Raw genomic sequence first — 21,606 nt, 5'->3', positions numbered from 1 at the left:
CCTTTAATGGCCTCCTATTCTTATCGCAGCAAGTGTAAGTGACTCAAAATGTCGGCGGAGAGAAGTGCCCATCTCCCTAAGGGACCTGGGTGCCTCTCTTCGCCCCACCTGGCAAGCACTGGTTTCCAGCTCCCCAGGCTCTGCTCAGACAGACCGCACTTTCCAAACACGCCCAGGCTTCACCCCGGGGCTGACTCATATTTCTCTTGGTGAAGTCTTACTGATCAGCTTAGGTGTCCCTTCCAGGAGGTCCTTTCCGGACTCTGCCCTTCCCCAAACGTCGCCCCTCCAGGACAGTACTCTCCCATACCTCCCCCATTTCCTGGGCACGCACCGGGTCCTAACTGCTTAATTTGGGTACGCACCCGTCCACCAGGATTGCAGCTGAGCTAGGGTGGGCCCAGCGTCAGCCGCCGGTTAACTGCGGTGCAGTCCTAGCAAGAGTTAGAAAGTTATTCTCGCAGCTGAAGCCAGAACCCAGCCCACCCCCTCTCCCCTGTCCTCTTCTCATTGGCTCAGCAGCCCGCGCCCAGCTCCCGCCCTCAGCCCGCCTCCGCCAGCTGCGCTCAGCGCACGCGCCGCGGGGTGGGGCGCTCGGTTGGGGGCGGGGCGAGGGCCCGGGAGGGCAAAGAGGTGCGGACTCAGAGAGCGACGTTGAGCGGCAGTTGCGTCCGGCCGCGCGCGCGCGCATCGCCCGGAGCCCGGCAGGGGGCGGGCCCGAGGCGGGTTCTGTGGAGACTCACCGCCCCTGGCCCCTCCCCTCCCACGCCGCCCCGCCCCCTAGGCCGTCCCGCCCCGCCCCCTCGGCTGGCCGCGCTCGGGCTCCCGCCGCCCGCCAGCCGCACGCTCGGTTCCCGCGGTCGAGAGCGGGAGAAAGTCCTGCTGGTGGGCGGCGCGGGACTGCGCGCGTCCGGCATCCCGGGGCCGCTTCGGCCCGGGCGGCGAGGGGTCCGGGCGGTCCATGCATCCGCCGCCGCCCGCTGCCGGCGTCGCGATGGATTTCGGTCAGAACAGCCTGTTCGGCTACATGGAGGACCTGCAGGAGCTCACCATCATCGAGAGGCCGGTCCGCAGGAGCCTCAAGGTGCGCCCCGCCGAGAGAAACTGCCCCCAGGCGCCCGGCCAGCCGGCCCGAGCAGCCCGCCGCCCTCAGTCCTCCTCAGCGCCGTCGCCGTGTCACCCTAAGCCGCTCTTCCCAGGCCCCTTCCTCGACGCGGCCCGGCTCTTCAGTCGGACCCTCAGCCCGGGGACGGGCCCTGGCCCCCCCGCCAACCACTGAGCCCTGGCCCCGGCCTCCCCCTCGGCGTTCCCCGCGGCCGCCGCGGCCCTCGGGGCGCCCCGCCCCCGCCCTGCAGGGGCTGCCCCGCGGCCCGCGCGGTCCGGGCGGCCGCAGCCTCCTCTCCGCGTCCTGGCAGTGCCGCCCAGGTTCTGGCCCCGGTCCCCGAGCCCCAACTTCTCCTGTCCCCCGACGCCTATCCGCTCAGGACCCTCACTCCAGGCGAGCTCAAGCTGGGTCCCCTGTCCCCAGGGCAGCCCTTCCTCCCTTCACGTCCCAGTCAGCACCGGTTCCCGGAGTCCTCCCAACCCTTCGCTCCCGTCCTGAGTCACTGCTCGTCCTCTCCTCCTCCCAGCCTCTCCAGGACTCCAGCTGGGACCCCGCTTCCCAGCCCCGGAGGGAGTCAACCTTCCGCCTGCTCCCTCCACCCCCACGCGGTCCCCCGCCCCGCACAGTCATCTTCCTCCCAGCCTCCCGAGGTTCCAACCCCCACTGCTGGAAACCTAGTTTGGGGACCCTCCTCCCTCCTGACCAGTCTCTTAATAGCTCGGTTAGCGCTTCTTACTCCCACCTGCCGCAATGTCTGGAACCTTTGATTTTCTTCCAGCTCCAAAGTGTATTCCCTCACATCCCCAATATCTCGTCCCTTAAATTCCCACGGGGCTGGGCTGCAGTCTTCATTCGCCCCTCCCCCCTTTAGCTTTTCCTGGGGGGTAGAGTCTTGGGGTATTAGGGATGAACTGTGTTTATAAATATGCATGTGATATATGCATAAATATCATATATGCGTATGAAATTGATTTCAGCAAGGTTCTGAAGCTACGATGTGATTAAGCTGCAGTCTGGAACCTAGAAGAGTAAATGCAGAATAAACCAAAACACCCCCTCCCCATGAGATCACCCAGTTAGAGTTCTTTGTGGTAAATGTTGCCAAGAATCATCAGACCCCTATCTAGTTTTCAATGCTTAGTTGGGAAACTTTTTCATTAGTCTGTACTCTGTAGAGGATCACTTGGAGGTGGGCAAGATTGACCAGTGTTTATGTGCCTAATTTGTATTTTACCCTTGACAGACACCAGAAGAAATAGAAAGATTGACAGTTGATGAAGACCTCAGTGACATTGAAAGGGCTGTTTATCTGCTCAGGTATTTCCTAGTCTTTCAGTGAAATTGCTGTTCTTTCCTTGTGATGGCATAGATGAATGCTTTCTGAAATGTCATGTTTCTCTTGTGTTCAGATTTACTTACTCACTTGAAGAGAGTACTTTCACATGCATAACAATTATGTTATGAATTATATTAGGTATGGATTTAGGGATTTGAGAACTGAAATCAAATAAGTTATCTAATTTATGCAATATTGCTTTGGAGGAGAACAACTAATGGGTTGATTTGAACCTCATTCTTCTTTCTTTTCCAGCTTTGGTTTTGCTCACATAAGATACAATAAGTTTAGATGAGACTTAAGAATACACAGTGATTAATTTTTAAGTTCCCTGTAGAAGTTAAATATTATGTACCATTTACCATATATGGATTTTCTGTTTAGGACATCCTGTTTATATTTTTTTGCTATGTGAACGTTATAATCTTGTCAGTTTTTTTTTTAATTTAATTGAGCCTACTGTCATTAAGTTTCAAACCATCTCACAGGCTTTACAGAATTTTTTAAGGCAAATGGTTACTGCAAATATTCATAATATTTTTCTGAATTATTTTAAAAATTGTGTTACAGATTTAGTTTCCTAAAAACTGATAGTGAGCATTAATTAACATATTGATGAACATTCCTCAGAAATGGAAATTTTCCTAAGGCATTTTGTGTATATTTATTTAAAAATTTTCCTTAATTTGCACATTTTTTTCTCTTTTGGCAATTTAATCTTTACTTTCATTTTTCAGAATCAGATTTTGAAAACTGGTGTTATTTACTCTTTGGATATTTGTCATCCTTGCATTTTTAATTTCGCTCTGTTTTGCCGGTTTCAGGTGCTGGCCAGTTTCTTGTCTCTGTTTTTGTTTTAGATTGTGTTTTCAAACCCATGTTATTCATTGGATAACTCTATAAAAAAAATTCCCTTTCCAGGACTTCCATTTTTTAAATTATTCTTTAGCCTACTGGAGGCTTCTTGAGTTTCTGCTCTTACTGTAATCAGAGCCTCAGTGTGCTTACCATGTAGGCAGTGCCCACCGACATTCCAGCCTTCAGCAGTGCCTCTGGATCTCAAGCTTCATCTTGATATTGTTACCTCTCACTCCCTGCTTTTGGTCATCTCTGGTAACATGGTCTCATCATTCCTACTTATTTAAAAGAAAACTTGTGCCTATATTATGAATTCTCAGTTTGTGCTTTTGCTTTAACTTGGAGACTAATGCATCTTTTAATCATTTTGATATTTGATTGTATCATATTTGAAGTACTTTATTCCTTATAATGAACATGATTAAAATGGTGAGTGATAGATGTCAACATTTGTCTTTTCTCACAGGTTTTCTTTTTTTAATTGAAGTACACTGGTGAAAGTTTGTATAAATTTAATACACAGCAGTTAATGATTTGAAATAACCTCTACTTACTCCTCCTGAATCCTTTTCTTTAGTATAAACACTGGCTTGCTGTTAGGAATTGGAGTGTCTTGCTCTCCTTACTTGTGATAGCAGATACCTTATTCTAGATATCAGTGATAATTCTGTTTTAGGAAAGCTTACTTGTTTTCTCTTTGCTTTTATTATTGGTTAGAGAACCAGGTTGTCTAGGTTTTATTTTTCAGACATAGAACATAAGTTTCACTTAGTTCTGGAACTTACAAAGCCCTTATAGAGACAGATGGGTACTCTGATTCTTAGAGAAGAGAATTTTAAAAGAGATCCAATGTCTACTTTAGTTTCTTGTGGCTCACCTTCCTGTAAGGAGGGTTCAGGGTGCCTGGGTAGGGGAACACTAGATTGGTTGTCTGGGTTCCCTTGCTGGGTTCTTCTTTGGCATTTCTAGCATCTCACCACCTCCTGGGGAAAGTGGGATTTCAATCTCCTGCCAGACTGCCTGAAAAGTTCTTTCTTCCCTGGGATTCAGGGGAGGGGGTGGGTTGTCTCACAGATGTGTTCCAAACTGCCTCTGTCACAGCCTTCTCATCCACTCTGTATTGATAGCTTTCTACTTTAAATGTAATTTATTCCATTTAAAATAGTTTGTTCTTTCCAATGCCATAGAACCTAAAACTGACTCCTACTTTTTTCAGGCTCATTTTTGAGTGCTTTACCTTTCCCTTGTATTAGATATTTAATATTCATATATATGTGAACATTGTATATGTATGTATTTGCTCTCTGCTTTTGTGTCAGATTGTTTCTTTAGTTCTCTTATTTTGCATATTAAAACTCTTTAGGAATATTATGTTAAATTAGAACTTAGAGTCAAATGTTTAAACATCATCAGGAGAAATGCTTTATAACAGTCAAGAGTCTGATAACACTTAATCTGAGTCCAATATCTAAAAACAATTATGTACAGAGTACTGCCATCTAATGAAAAACAAATAACACTGTTCATTATCTTACCCTAAAATATGATAGGTCAGTTATTAATGCTATTTTCACAATTAAGTTTAGAACATTACGGTATTTGAAGATTTGAAACAGATGAATTTGTGGTTTTGCATAATTATGGTGCTGATATACCCATCTGTGGCTTTTAGCACGGAAGAAAAACAACTTCCCTAATAGTCACAGCTTGTGTCTTAGTCAAAATCGTGTTACAGCATCTTTTTCCTGTTCTCTCTCTTCTGTGTGATTTCAGCATATATTTTAGGAGTGCACTCACAATATGCGAATACTTGTATTAGTATACGTCTTTATTCATGTATCTCTTAATTGTCTATCAGATAAATTCCAGACCCTTAAGCCTGGCTTTCAGAATACTCCATAAATGATTCCATCTTAGATGTGCAATGTGAAGTTCCACTAGTCCCTCACTTTTAAAAATGATTACGTTGAAATGTGATTTACATTCCATATAGTTCACTCATTTGAAGTATGCAGTTTAGTGGTTTTTGGTGTATTTCACAGAATTGTACAGGCATTACCACAATCAATTTTAGAACCTTTTTGTCACCCCAAAAAGAAATCCTGTAGATTAGCTCAACCTCACTTCCCAACTGCCAGCTTTTGGGAACCACTAATCTGCTTTCTGTCTCTGTAGATCTTCCTATTCTGGCCATTCCTGTAAATGAATTATAATAGGTGACAGACTTCTTTTTCTTAGCATTTTGTTTTCAAGGTTCATCCATGTCGTAGCATGTGTCACTACCATATTCCTCTTTATTGCTAAATAGTATTCTGTTGTATGGGTATGTGGTAGATCCCCCTTGTCTGCAAAGGATATTTCAAGACCTTTGGATGCTTGAAATAGCATGTAATACAGAGCTCTATAATTCCATACTTTTGCCATCTTCGTCTTAATTAAGTACTTACAAGACTCAATTTGAGGTATAACCATAAAACTAGCACAAATTTCCTTTTCCTTCTTCACAATTTCATGGGTAGAAGATTCCTTCTTAACTTTAGTGCATGATTATTTTTATTAATAAGAACTTTCACCTTTTCACTTAAAGGAAGCACTTTTTGTCTTCTCCTTGGGATATCTGAATTGCCAACATCATTACTCTTGTGCTTTGGGTCCATTTTTAAGCAAAATTAAACATTGCTATACTGCAAGAGAGCACTGGATGATGAAAGATTTCATTGAGGTGGCACACTATTTAAATCTTATGGATTGTTTATTGCTGGAATTTTTCATTTAATATTTTCAGATTATGGTTGTCCATAAGTAACTGAAGCCCTGGAAAGCAAAACCTGGGGTAAAAAGGGACATTTTCTTAAGCATTCTTCAGTGGTGGACATGTGGCTTGTTTCTACTCAGACCAGCTCTTTTTGAAACAGTGATGCTGGCCTCAGATACACTGTGGTCATCCTCAACTCTGCCTTCTGCATCCTGGAGTACCGTTTCATTATACCTGCCAATGTTTACCATCCTTGGGATGCAGCTACAGTCCTGTACTGCCATAAGGAAGCCACATGGATGCCAAGCTTCTTTCAGCTTCCATATCACTTTAGTGACTGCATCCCTCAGCCAGCAATTAATCATTGGTTCACATTCCTTAACTCATGTGTATATGTCCATTTGCTTTAATAGATTGCAAACTCTTGGGATATAATCCATATTTTTGTACGTTGTTAGTTCTTTTTTTTCTTGCTGTAATGTAAAGGTAACTCTTAACAAAATGAAATGTATTTAAGTTAACCAACTTGAATTAAACAATTTCTGATTTTTTTTTTTAAATTGTGGGCAGTAGAATCAGACAGATTAAGGTCTTACCTACTCTTATTATTCATTATCTTTGTGAGCCTGGTTTTGTCATCTATAAAATGGAAATAATAATCCCCCATGGGTGGTTGTATTTGTGGATCTCTGGCATACAGTGTATACTCAATTAAAGTTAATCCCTTCTGTTTCCTTTCCCTGCTTTTTTTTTTTTGTTGTTGTTGTTACTTATGTGTTCAAGGTATGTTTCAAACTCTTAAATAGGATGATGGCACTAATATTTCCCTCAACAATTTAATAAAATAATAGGCAAGTAAAGTATTTTAACTGAAGTTTGTCATGTATATCCATTAACTTCCTTTGCTAATAGTATTTATCAGAAACTAGAATCTTCACAAGTTATAATCAAGCATTTTTAACAGAGTGATGGTAAGGTCAGCCAGTTTTACAATTTATATATTCTTATAAAAGACCCTATCTTAAGCAATATTTGCCATTTATATTATGCATTAAATGTGTTGATTAACATACCTTATCTAACCCATGTTTCATGTTGCTTACTTTAAAAGTTGCTGAGTTTTTAAACTGTTTTTCACTTCATCCTGTGAATTTTCCAAACATTTTTCCTTTGTCTCCCATGGTCAGTCAGATATAGTACATTTATAATTGAGAACGTTTTTTTCCCTATTTTTATCTTTCTTTCTTTCTTTTTTTTTTTTTTAAAGGCATAAGTGCTCCCCCTAGTGATATGGCAGAGTAAGCTTTCTGCTACCAGATCAGTGGACATAAATGCACTGTGTAAACTGGAGTTAGGCCTTATTACATCTGCTGACCCTTTGGGGTGTATCTGAGGCCAGCATGATTGTTTCAGAAAGGGCCAATGAGCCATCAGTGAGGCATCCAGGGAATGCCAGTGGGCAACTTTCTGCTTGTTTAGCTTTTGATTGCTTTATCTTTAAAAATGCCTATCCCTCTTGCTATCCCAAAGTAAACATTTGTAGAAAGAACTCTTTTTGTATGTGCCCCGTTTTGAAATTGTCTCTTTTCTCACATTTCTTTTATTTTCATTATGATCTTGATTTCTGTTTTCATTCCTTCTGCCTTTTTGTAATGTTTCAGTGAGGTATGGGGTGTGAGTGTGTATGTATGTGGTCTGAAAGTGTGAGAGAGAGAATGTGTGTGGTCTTAAGTGTCACCATTGCCTGCCCTAGTTCTCTTTAGTGATGTATGAGAGAAACCCCATTTGAATACTTCACAATTGAGATGGATAGTTGGTTAGTTAATCCAAAAAAAAAATTTTTTTTAAAGTGGGGAATAATATAAATGACACATATCTTCAACATTCCATTTTAATGTAAAACATAAATTCTTACTCTTTTGCTCATCTTTTTGATGTAGAGCCTTGACCTTTCCTTTTGAGTGTGGCTCTGGAGATTACAGTTCAGAATCCTCTTTCTTGCATAAATCACCCCTAGATGGCATTTACAATGCCAGGTTCAGGTTTCTGTAAAGTTGAGTGAGAATTTAAAGATGTTTATGAAACAGTCTGAAAGTATGGTACTGTTTTTATAATTTTTTTGCTTGTCTTACAAGTTAAGACAACTTCTTTCTTATTATTAGATTTCTCTGATAACGTACTGAGTTTTAAAAAAATTTTCAACTTAGTTTTGGTATATATATATATATATATATATATATATATATATATAGTATTTAATTATGTATCTAAAAATCGAGTGAAATTGAGAAGAACTAGTTGAGGAACAAACACAACTTACTATCATTTAAACTTAACTAGTGAGAGCAGAAGTCTGTGGATATTCCAGAAAGTGTGCAGCCTCTTAGCCACCAGCAGGGGAGTGGCAGCTGCCACTAGCAAGGGGTTGGAGAGAGCTGCTAATGGGATGAGTCTTTCAATACCTTGTTGCACCTTTTCCTCAGAACATGCTCTGTGATGCCCTTGCTTCATCCTTGGTATTCCTTCCTTACTCTCCAGTGAAATTGGTCCCATTGTCTAATCTGTCCCCTCTCTACCCCCATAAACTTAAAAGAGAAGTTTGGAATTTCAGTTAAAGAGGTACTTTCATGAGCATATTATTTTCTGTTTATAAAAAGCAAGCTTTGACTATATGCAGAAATGTGCACAAATCATAAATATACCGCTTGTTGAATCTTCAAAAGTGAACACATCTATGTAACTAGCATCCAGATTAAGAAATAGACATTACCTACTGTGTTCACCTAGTTACCTCCCTTGTACTCCTGTTTGAGTCCTTCCAACTCCTTGTACAGGGTGACTACTCTCCTGACATCTGACACTATAGATTGACTTTGAGCTTTATCTAGTAGGAACTATAGTCTGTACTCTCTTGTGCCTAGCTTCTTTTGCTCAATATGTAAAAAAAAAGATTTATTCTTATTGTTGCATGGAATAATAGATTATTTTCATTGCTATATTATATTCTGTTTTATAAATATGCCATAATTTCTTTGTTCTTCTACTGTTGATGGGTATTTAGCTTTTTTCCAGTTTTGGGCTTTTCTGAACAGTGTTATAAACTTTTTTGCATAAGTCTCTTATCAAATACATATATAGGTTTATTTTCATTATTTTCCTAGAGATAGAATTATTGGTGATAGTATATTTATATGCCTAGTTTAAAAAATACTGCTAAGCAGTTTTCCAAAATGCTTTTTACCAATTTCTATGTCAGCCAGTAGCATATGAGTGGTCCCTGCAGATATTTTCTAGGAAAGTAAAGTGACACGCTTTCTGGTGTACAGTAATGAACTTCCTACTAGATAGCCTTTGGGAGTTTTTGTTTTTGGTGCATAATTTTCTTACATTGTCACTTTTTTCCCCTTTTCTAAAAGAAATAGAGTTTCTATAAGCTTTTATAATTACTATTTATACTGCTAGACTGTTGGCTAGAGGATTCTAGGTTATACGGTTGTCTTTTAGAATGAGAATTTCAGAAACTACAACAAAGTGGATATTGGAGTCCTTTACCCATTTCCAGAAGTACCATGTCTCCAGTTCCTGTACTTTAATGATTTCAAGAGTTTTTTGGTTTTTTTTTTAACTGCCCAAATTGTCATCCTTTGTGAAGGAAATACTTGCCTTTCTACCTAGAAATTGCAGGTATCTTAATTTTCATTTTGCTTGGACAGAGGGACCACTGTTTCACATGCTGAGAGTCGGATGTAATGGATTTCTGTGGTATATCTTTCATTATTGTTAAGGCTGAGTTATTTTGAGTTCTTGGCAAACTCCGAATCCCCAGTTTTGGTAAAATACTATGTCTGAATATAGGGGGTTTGGGCATCGTTTTCTGCCTCCTTTTCCATGTCTTTTGTTCTGAGAACCACCATGGGAGGCATCTGTTCCTTTTTTCCTACTTGCTGAAGCTTCAGAAGGCCCTCTTTGTGCATCAGTAGAAAGCAGAATGCTCTCATGGGAACTGCAGGAAAAGCTTAAAAATAAAAAGTGCACTATTTTCATCAATGTAAAAGTGACCCATATAATGCCACTGCAGAGGTCTAGAGCTTAATAACATGATATGACTATGAGAGAGCTGAGCAGAATTTTAATTTTGTAAATAGAGCTGTTTGATTACTTATTTAAAATATGTATTTCTACAATAAAACCATTAAAATGAGTGATTATACATATTTGAATAAAGTATGTGTTATTATTTAGCTGCAATAGAGCTGCATCATATATGTGTTTCAGTGTATGCATATATGTGTGTGTATTTATTTTCATGAATAACTAATTCATATCAACACTCTTGGGAAGTAGCTAAGTGAGACACAGGAAGACTGAACTTTATTTTAAATCATAGCTAATTTGTTGCCAGTAAAAAGCTGGACTTACTTTGGTTGGCTCACTGCTTTAGGTTGAATTTCTTAGAAATTAAAGTGTTAACAGTACCAAGTGGTAAATATCACAGTTCTCCTTTTATCAGGGTTACATGAAAGAAATTAAACCATTAAATAAGATCTACTGACCTTTTAAGTCTACGTATCTTTCAACTTGATATTTTGGTTGTTACGTATCATTCGTGGACTGGGTTGGCCATCAGGTATAGGAAGCATGGGGAAAGTGTTCAGGCTTAGTTCTTCAGAGTCACCACTGTCCTCGATTGTATGTAATAATCAGGTCAGAAATAATTGTGAAATCTATTATACCTTTGTGTATGATGTAATTTTCCCTCCAATCAGAGATTTAATAATGGAAAAGGCTCATAATGCAAATAATAGTTCTTTGCAGTGCTTATTGAATACTGATGTGTAGACACCTCTAGGAAATGAGTGGCACTGTACTAATAGATGCTGTATTCAAGGAAGTGCTTGTTTAAAGAAGCAAATGCATTTTCCTTAAATTTTGCGGGATAGGGTCATCCCCAATTAGCATGTCTTTTGGGCATTGAGAGGCAATAATGTGTTGTGTTGGAAATACTTTATATGAAGATGGAACCAGATGTATTCTTGGGGACTGAGACTCACTCATTTCTTTGATAGACCTTGAGTAAATTGCTCATCTTCTCTGAGCCCAAGTATCCTTTCTAAAGTTGCAGTACTAATACGTACATTGTAGAATTTCTGAGAAGATTGGAAGAAGTGTAAGCAGCGGGCAGAAGGTGTGGTCCAGAGTTAAGTATTGGTGGAGGAGAGTTGTTACTGTTATTTTAAATCATCGTTTGCAGTTCAGAATTTATTTCACTTTGGATATAAAGGAAATTCCCTGTGCAGAAACTTCATGTAGTTATAGTTTTCTCACCATATGATAAATTGGGAAATCTAATCCCACCTCTAATATTTTGAAAATAACTTCTACTGAGGTATAATTGAAATAAAATAAGTGCACAGTTTGTTGAGTTTTGACAAATGGATATGGCTTACATGACCAGCATTCCAGTGAAAATATAGAACATTTTCTTCACCCCTAAAAAACCACTGGTGTCCTTTTGTAGATAGCCCCCTACCCTGTCCCTAGGCAACTACTGATTTGCTTTTTGTTCCTATTGATCAATTTTGCCTGTTCTAGACTGTTTTTGTATCTCTTGGATAAGTACCTTAGAATGAAATGCAGGTTTTTTTTTCTTTTTTAATGGTGTTGTTGAGGTATACTTGACATCTAATTATTTGTACATGATTAAGTAGATTTCCATATGTATAAACCTGTGGAAACATTATGATCAGATAAGGAACATTTCCATCAGCCAGGAAAGTTACTTTGCATCATTTTGTTATTCTTTTACTCTTTTCCCCATTGTAGACAATGACTGCTCTATAAATTAGTTTATAGTTTCTAGACTTTTATGGTAGGTATTTTTTGTCTAGCTTCTTTCACTCCACAAAATGATTATATTTTGAAGTTAATCCATAATGTTGCATGTCAGTAGTTTACTCCTTTTTATTATTGATAATTATTCTATTTTATGGGTGTAACATTTTTTTCATTCATTGGTTGATGAACATTTGGGTCATTTCCAGTTTTTGGCTATTACAAACTAAATGGCTATGAACATTTATTTACAAATCTTTATGTAGATACATGCTTTCCCTTCCTCACTGTTAAACATCTAGGAATGAAATGGCTGGGTCATGTTGTAGGTACTGTATTTTACAATATAATTGTTGTAGATTTTATGTCAGGTTTTTTTTTTTTTTTAATGGATGTGACCATCATGTGAAGCTTTTTTTTAAATTGTGCTGATATTACCTAAAACTCATAGCTGGAAGCAGTGGCACATGCCTGTAATCTCAGTGGCTAGGGAAGCTGAAGCAGGAGGATTGGGAGTTCAAAGACAGCCTTAGCAACTTAGCAAGGTCCTAAGCAACTTAGTGAGACTGTCTCAAAATTAAACAAACAAACAAACAAACAAACAAACAAATAAATAAATAAATGGGCTGGGGGATGTTGCTTAGTGTATAAATTCCCCTGGGCACATTCCCTGGTACAAAAAATATTATTAAATTGTCTTTGGTGCAAGATAAGAATGCATGAAATACTCATGAACATGTGAATTTTTGCACTGAAAAACAGGGTACAGTGATTGTGTGGTGGCAGTGATTATATGGTGAAATATGGTATATGGTTAATACTTTTAAGAAGTAGCTAAGTGGGTGGGGAGGTCAAGGTTGGAGGATCTCAAGATCAAGGCCAGCCTGGGCAACTTAGTGAGACTGTGTCAAAAAAAGGGCTGGTAATGTATCTTAGTACTTTCCTAGTATGTGCCAAGCTTTGGGTTTAATCCCCAGTCTTGAAAAAAAAATTAAAAATAAAATAAAAATTGAAATAGCTAAACTGTTTCCAGAGTGATTATACATTGTTTCATTTCTGCTAGTAGTGTTCAGGTTGCTCTGTCTACTCATTAGCACATGGTATTTTAGTTAAACTACTTTAGTGGGTGTGTAGTGTTTATAATTTGGATTTCCCCACTAATCAGGGGAGCTTATGCATGTTTATGTATGTTTATGAGGCAGACATATATCTTGTTTGGTGATGTATCTGTTCAAATCTTTTGTGCACCTTTGGATATACTTTGCAAAAATTTTCTTCTGGTTGGTAGCTTGCCTTTTCATTTTCTGAAGTGTGACTTTTGAATTTTAAAGGTCTTTAATTTTTTTTTCAATTTGCTTTTGTAAATTTCTATTTAGAGACAGGGTCTCACTAACTTGCTTAGCACCTTGCTAAGTTGCCAAGGTTGGCTTTGAATGTGTGATCTTCCTGCCTTAGCCTCCCAAGCTGCTGGGATTACAGGCATGTAACATCACACCTGGCTAAGATCTTTAATTTTGACAAAGTCTAATTTATTGATTGTTTTCCTTTATAGTACTTTCTGTATTGTATTTAAGAAATCTTGGCCAAACCCTAGGTCATCAAGATTTTTTTTCCTGTTTTAGAAATTTGCACATTTTAGATTTTACTTAGATCTATAATCCAGTTCCAGTTAAATTTTGCATATGCTATAAGTAGGGGTTGAAGTCCTCCAACCCCACCTGACTTTAGTGTGTAATAACAAGGGCCAGATTGTTATTGTAAAAATCAGTGTAGGGCTGGGGATATAGCTCAGTTGGTAGAGTGCTTGCCTCACATGCACAAGGCTCTGGGTTCAATCTCCAGCACCACACACACACATACAAAAAAAAAAAAAAAAGAAAGAAAGAAAAAAAAAATCAGTGTATATGACTTCTATATCTGTGATGATAACATTCTAGTCACTGATTTCCTTAGGTACTGTTACTGGTGCACAGACAAGGATCTCCAAGGGGTCCCAGGTGGTTCAGGTTCTTAGCATCTCAGGCAAAGAATTGAACTAGATGCCAGAGATTGGCAGGCAAAGCAGAGGTACATTGAAAGTGACAGTAAACTCTTGGGAACTTAGAGTAGGCCCAACTGCTAGGAACTCAAGGGCCTGTTTATACAGAAGAGCTCACTTTTATTGGGCTGTGCTGGTTCTTCCCCTTCACCCTGGGTGGATTTGGGATTGATTGACAACTTGATTGACTGTTGAATTTGATATAATTTCTTCTCTACTACCCTTGCTTTTCTTCCCCTTCCTGGAATGTGCAGAGGAGGAGCAAACTGAAGTGCTAACTATATGTTAACTAGCAACAAGTTAACTTTAGATCGGTCCCTCAGGCTATTGAGTATTCCCTAGATTGGGGACTTTACTTTTAGGGGCTTGAATTTCCCTGTGATAGTCTAGCTTCTTCCCTTTAACCACAGAATGACCCAGTATCCCCTCAGAGGAAGGGGCTTCAGGTCGAGTGTTGGGTGGGGGCTGACAGCCCTAAGGGGTCATCCCTTCCCCTGTCCAGTCTACTACTTAACACTACCATTTTCCAATTTCTCCCATTGATGGGCAAAATGATGGGCTCAGCCTGATAGAATTTAAAATTTCAGTGCTGATGGAGATGCCTGCAGGGCAGAAACTGCTTGCATAGTTTCAGAACCTTTTTAAGAAGGGTCCTATATAAGGTATTTATAATTCAGAAATTGCCTGTGTTTTATTAAGGACTAAATAAACAACATTATAATGTATAATATTATTTGCAATAATATTATAATCAAACCCAAACCTTTCATTTTGCAGAACTGAAAAAAATTTGTAGTTAATATTTCTTTTCTTTAAAGAGTTTTGTATATTATAAATTTTGCTTGAAAATGTTTTTGGCAGAATAAGTTCTATGTTTAGCATAAAAATGCTTATATATTTAATTATGAAAAATGAGACTGAGAATTCTCATTTGGTAGGTTCTTTTGGTAGTGTTTATAAGCAGAATTTACTTGACAATAAGGTTATAAGTTTTTTTTTTTTTTGGGTAGGGTTTGTAAACAAAATTTGCTTAAAAATACAGCTGTGAACTCTATTTGTTTGAAAAGAGGACGAACTTGAAGAGGGAAGGCTTCACAGAAGGACAGCCTGCTGGGAGAGAACACCTCTGCTCTGGCTCTGATTAGGGGAAGGAGTTGATTTATACCTATGGATGGAAGGTTCTACTTAATCATGATGTAAATATCAGATACTCCCAGTTTTTAGCGTCTGACATTACTTAGATGATGCCATTATTTGAGATAAGGAAGCTACTCACATAAAAGTAAGAGCTGAAGGAAATAGCAATGCAGGTATCTGAGAAAAAGCACTAAAAGCAGAAGGAACAGGAGGTGCAGAAGGCCTGAGGCACGTGTGTACATGTACATTTAGAGTGGAAAAAGACTTTTAATCTATGTTAATGAGAAGTATTGGTCTATTGGTTTTGTTTCTTTTTCTTGTGCTGTCTTTGCTTGGTTTTTGTTTTAGTGAAAAATGCTCATAAGATGACTTGAAAAGTCTCCTATTTTGTGGGGGAAGGTTGTGTAGAATTGGTATTAATTTCGTTATACGAAATCACATATATGAGGTTGTGAGGGGAAAGGGGGGGGAGGGAGAGAATGGAACAACAACAGATGAGGTAGAGAGGGAAGATGGGAGGGGAGAGGAGGGGGGATAGTAGGGGATAGGAAAGACAGCAGAATACAACAGTCACTAATATGGCATTATGTAAACATTGTGAATGTATAACTGATGTGATTCTGCAATTTGTATTTGGGGTAAAAATGGAAAAGCATAACTCACATGAATCAAATGTATGAAAGATGAAAAAAAAATTTCTACCTTAAATGTTAGGTAAATTTCACCAATGAAGTTATCTGGGTCTGGAATTTTCTTTGTTCAGAGGTTTTTAGTACAAAATTCAGCTTCTTTAATAGATGCAGGGCTATTTGGGTTGTTTCCTTCCTTTTTACCTGAATTTGGGTAGTTTGGTATTTGGTAATTTGGTATTTGGTAGTTTGGGTATTTTATTTCCTGTGAGTTTTTTTTTCTTGGTTATAGATTTCTATATCTAGTTGCATAAAGATCTGAGAATGGCTCTGTCTGATTTCTTTGATCTCCTCATTATTGCTCTGATTTCATTTCCTACTGTTCCTTCCTCTCCAGTATCCTTGCTCTTCCCCAAAGACACCAAGGACACACGTGCCTTGGGCCTTTTGCACTTGCTTTTCCCTCTGCTTTCAGTGCTTTTTCTCAGATACCTGCATTGCTAGCTCCATTTCCTTCAGTTCTTTACTCAAACATGGGTTGCTTTCTTATCTCAGATAATGGCACCATCTTATGTAATGTCAGAGGCGAAAAACCTGGGAGTATCTGATCTTTTTCCTGTTCTCATCTCTGATACTTAAGCAGATTATCTCTTTCTTTTACAAAATAAGAATGCTCACAAGATTTCTGGTACATACACTAAAAATAAACTTTTATTTAGTCAAGATAGTACCTGCTTGGGGGTGGTGGTCTTTAAAATCTCCATTCCACTGCAGGGCGTTGCACATGTTTGGCAAGTGCTCTACCACCCAGCTGCACCCCAGTCCAGTGTTTTTATTTTGGAAAACATATATTTCATCTTTTGGCATACTAGTAGACAAATAAATGTGGATTTTTTTTTCAGGAAAATATTTCTTAATATTCCAAAATATCAAACATTTTATTAGTTTACCTCTAGTCTCTAATTATCCAAGAAAAAATCCACAATCGGTCTTTAGGCTAATTTTTGTTTCTTTTTTTAAGCAGCCATAGATGTATAACTTGTGTTTTTCTTGTAATCTTTGTTGCTAAGAAACATGGAGTGCAGCCACTGACCAGCTGTATGACCTTGAGGATATAATCTAGCTTCTCTGTGTTCTGTCATTGAAGTGAGGGAGATTTATTAGTCAAGCTGTTAAGATTCTTCATTGTGCTGTGACTTTGTAAATGAAACTTACTGCTTATCCAGTTATGAACTTATCTCGAGTAGTAAGTCCATGTATTTCTCTACTCCTTCAAAAATATCAACTATATAGTTAAGAAAAAAAAAATAGAGCTCAAGGTATGCTAGTCAGTTCTGATACTTTTGACTAGTATTTTTTAAAATTAACATGTGTTGTTTTAATTCTTCATTTTGTTCAGGTAGACTGTGTATAATAACGGAATAACTTATTGCTTTGTGAAATTCTATTTTGTATCAGTATCTATTTTGAATTTAAAAATCCTGTTATATCCTTTAGTTTCTTCATGATTCTCACATAAATAGCATGTGGATCACATATAAAAATCCTGATATTTAGGATATACATATTGTTATAGTTTATAGAGATTAGGTTCCCCTGAAAGCTCATGTGTAAAACAATGCCAGGAAGTTTGGAGATGAAAGGGCCTTAACCTAATTGGTGCATTAATCCCCTGATAGGGAGTAACTATGTGGTGACTGAGGCTGGTAGGGTGTGGCTGGAGGAGGCGGGTCCCTGGGGGTGTGCCTTTCGGGTCTATATTTTGTGGGCTGAGCTTAGTCTCTCTTTGTTTCCTGGTGCCAGGTCCCCAGCTGCTTTCCTCCACCACACACTTTTGCCATGATGTTCTCTATCTTACCTCTGACCCCGAAGAATGGAGCCAGCCCTCTATGGACTAAGACTCTGAAACCTTGAGCCCCCCAAATAAACTTTTCCTCCTCTAATTGTTCTTGTCAGGTCTTTTGGTCACAGCAGCAAAAAAGTTGTCTAAAACACATATTCTACTTTAAAAATACATGTACATGTATATATATTTGTATATGTATATACAGAGATAGCTATATAGAAAATTTATCTGAATTATTCATACATTGAATTACATGTGATATTAATAACAATTATATTTTTGAAATTTGTATATTTGAAGTTTTCCACAAGAGTAGATCTTAACTACAGACACGTATTGTTTAATGTCAGGGACACATTCTGAGACTTCATCATAAGGGGATTCCATCTTTATATGAACCTCATGGAGTATATGTACCTACTACACAAACTAAAATGCCTACTGTGATAGGCAGTGTACATGGGACCTCCATCATATATCTGGTCCATTTGACTGAAATGTCTTTATGTAGTGTGCTACTGTATTTTCACCACCAAAAAGATAAATATGTGAGGTGGTGGATATACTAATTAGCTTGCTTCTGGTGATACTGGTTACACTTCACAATGTAAACATTTGTCAAATTATCATGATCACTTTGTACCACATAAATATATACAATTACAGTTTATCAATTTATAAAAAAGGTAAAAAAAAAACCTCATCACATTGTACACCCTGAATGCACACAATTTTTATTTGTCAACTATACCTCAGTAAAGCTGAAAAATATATTTTTTTTCATTTAGGATAATTATAGAACTGGTAATTCATATATTGCTAAAAGAAATATTTGGCTGTCTAAAATAGTTCTTATTTATAAGGGGCAACAGGGAGAAAATTGTCTTTCTTTTAAAGAAGAAAATATACATGTGCGAAATTAATTTAAATGAATAGTTATTTAGGAACCATGAAAGATCTTAAGGACAGATAGTTTTTAAAACAGCAGATTCTTGCTTTGTGGAGTGATATTTTGACCCTGACAGAGATGAACTGGTCGACCTTGCACAAGTCCCATCATCTCTGTCGGCCTAGGAGTCTTCACTTTCACAGTGTGAAGATGGGAAGGGGGGGGGGTTGGATTTCCGAAGTCTTCTTTAACTCCAGTATCATATTATATACTATTTTATTTTGTCCTTAGCAGTAGAGAAAAATGATCATTATTTCACACAGCTTTTACAGATTGATTTTTGGTTGACTGATGAGCTTTTAAATATTATAATTGATTTGTTTGAATTACAATTCTTGTGTTTTAGTGCTTCATTTACACTAATATCAGTCAGAGGAGCAGACGGGAATCATTATGTGTTATTTGGGACTCTTTCTGGGTCATGGTGTCCACATAGGGGAAAAAAAAAAATTCCAGTATTGTCTCCATGCCAGGACTTCTGAATCTGTGACTGTGGCCTTGACTGTTTCTCCTGGACTTTGGACTTGCTGGCAACCTGACCAATTTTTCCACCAAGGTGTCTCCACCAGAATGTCCTGCTGGTTTTTCAAATTCAGTGTGCCTGAAACTGAATTCATCACTTTTTTGTCTAAATATGCCTCTGCTTGATTGAGATTTGACCATCTTTTAATTCATCCTGGAGGGAAACCTGGGAGTAATTTTGTATTCTTTCTTTTCTTCTCAATACTCGTAACTTATCAGTCAATATTTATTGTCAACAAATTCTGTGCAACCATAAAGCATTATTAGATTGTGTTGGAGAATCAGAACCATTTAAGTACTTTCTGAACAGTTGAACAGTTGAACCTATCAATGTCCTCTGTCTTCTATAGAGTCTCTTCCCCTTAATGTGATAGCTATTTATCATCCCTTCTTTCTGGAAGTGCTGGAAATTTAAGCCTGCTTTTAACTCTTTTTATAACTGTTGGCAGCTACTGTATCTTCCCTCCTGAGTTTCTCTCTTCCTGAGTTGGTAGTACCTCTTAGCTAGCCTTTTCCCCCTACTATGTCATAACATATTTATATATTTTAAAAAAGTGTTTTTTAAGGAGATTTTTTTTACCATTGTTTGTTAATGGGGAAATAGAAACACTGGTTAAAAAAAAAACTAGCAGGGAGGAGCCTCTAGTGTTTCCAGAAATCTCCCAAGCTTATGTAGTTATTCCTAAACTCATATTTTATAATACTCCTGCTATAGCTCATGTATTTAGGACAGACCTTGATATTTTTCCCTCTTCTATAAAGTACTGCAGAACAGTGCTTGTTCAACTTTTTTTTTTTTAACTGTGACCCATAGTAAGGAATACATTTTAAATTGTGAACCAGCAGATCACGTGCATGTTTCTCTGCATATTACTGAAACTACAATTTAAGAATAATTATCATTCTGTGTCTAATAAAGTGTAAACATGTAAAAGTTAACAGCAAATATAATCTTGTTAATGTTCAACTATAATAAGGAAAAAAATCCAAAATAAGCAACATAAAAAAATAAGAAAAGATTTATTAATGCCTCTGGTATGCTTGAACCTTAATAAGTTCATTCCATTCCAGGACAGGTGACAATTGTGCTCACCTGTATACTGTTGTAAGCTCGGCAGCCAGTGCTTCCTGTATAGCAGGACTTTGCTTGAAACTTCTGCATACAGTGTTAACATGGCATTGTAATAGCAGAGGATATGTAGCAGAAATTACCGGTAAAGATATTTACTGTAGCACAAATGTTATCAAATGAATCATGTGATAACTCTTGCAGAATTGTCAATTTAGAGAACCTTGTCAACAGGCTGACAGTTAAGCTACTTCTTTTGATGGAACTGTGATCAGAGGTGATATCATGTCTGTCAGTTATGGATTTAAAGACTCACAGGTTAGAATCCTAGCTCTGTCTTTACTAGTTGAGTGACCGGGGCTGAATTGCGTCATTTTTCTGGGCATGAGTTTCTTCAGATGTAAAGTAAGGATAAAAAGACATTGGTTTTGTATCGTAAAGATTAATGGGAAAAATGTATGTATAGTGCCTTGCCAGGCACATAGTAGGCCCTTAAATGTTAATTTTCCTTTTACTCTTCCTTTGGCCCTAATATGGAAAAATAAGTAATTTGTTTCTCTGTGATGCTTCTCTGACTTTATTTTTTTTTATTTTTATTTTTTACAGAGAGAGAGAGAGAGAGAGAGAGAGAGAGAATTTTTTGATATTTATTTTTTAGTTATCGGCGGACACAACATCTTTGTTTGTACGTGGTGCTGAGAATCGAACCCGGGCCGCATGCATGCCAGGCGAGCACGCTACCACTTGAGCCACATCCCCAGCCCCAGCTTCTCTGACTTTATAAACAATGTTTTGAAGATTTAATCTTAGTTTAGTACTCTCATGTGGAAATATGCCATATTTGAAAATTATTGATGTTGTGGATTATAGTATTCAGTGTCTTCTGCTTTAGATTCTTTATCTTTGCCTTAGCAGTGGGTTTTGTCTTTTTTGGAAGTTAATTCTCCAAAGGTAATTATTTAATTTATTTTGATATATTCATTAAAACATTAAAACTAACTGCTTAATTAATGTGAGTAAAGAAATGACTAAATACCAACTATGTAAATTTTAGTTTTCATTGTGAGCTTGGAGCAAGGCTTGCAAGTTATCCACTTCATCATTAGAAAGTTGAGCACGGTATTGGTGGCTTTGTGTTGTATTTTGGATCTAAATGAAAGCTGCTAGGATTAGGATCACTGCCTCTGGGAACACAGATTGTTTAATGTCCTAAACATAGTCAGACAGTAGCAAGGCTGGGGTTCTCAGATACGGTTGTGACTGACAATGTCAAGTCATCTTTTTGGGGAGGGATCTCCTTCTCCTCTCCCTTTCTCAATTGGGTTAGGACTAAATAAAGTAGGCTCTTTGTTCAGGCTAGGAAGGGATGGGACTTTTTGCTATTATAGTCAAAATTCTTAGTGTGTCAATTTGTCTTCCTCATTAGATTTTGAGTTCCTAGATGATAGGAGTATGGTACTAGGATAGAGAAAGATAATATTGTTAAGATCTAGAGTCATTCTTTTATTTTTTGGTGGTGCTAGGGATGGA

General features: G+C 38.3%; 1 protein-coding gene across 3 annotated transcripts in view; it reads left to right on the top strand.

The window, feature by feature from the left end:
• The first annotated feature begins 823 nt into the window (after nt 1-823).
• Ppp4r4 (protein phosphatase 4 regulatory subunit 4) overlaps nt 824-21,606 on the top strand; it is a 116,663-nt gene continuing 95,880 nt past the window's right edge. For all 3 annotated transcript variants that reach the window (XM_076847995.2, XM_076847994.2, XM_076847996.2), the window contains exons 1-2: nt 824-1,084; nt 2,349-2,422. In XM_076847995.2, coding sequence (XP_076704110.1) covers nt 962-1,084; nt 2,349-2,422 — 197 coding nt within the window. In that variant the 5' untranslated portion in view covers nt 824-961. The remainder of the gene's footprint in view (nt 1,085-2,348; nt 2,423-21,606) is intronic.

Source organism: Callospermophilus lateralis, chromosome 3 (assembly GCF_048772815.1).
Source record: "Callospermophilus lateralis isolate mCalLat2 chromosome 3, mCalLat2.hap1, whole genome shotgun sequence".
In the NCBI taxonomy this organism is placed as follows: Eukaryota; Metazoa; Chordata; class Mammalia; order Rodentia; family Sciuridae; genus Callospermophilus; species Callospermophilus lateralis.
Note: the sequence above shows the minus strand (reverse complement) of the source record. Positions and strands in the feature narration are given on the sequence as shown.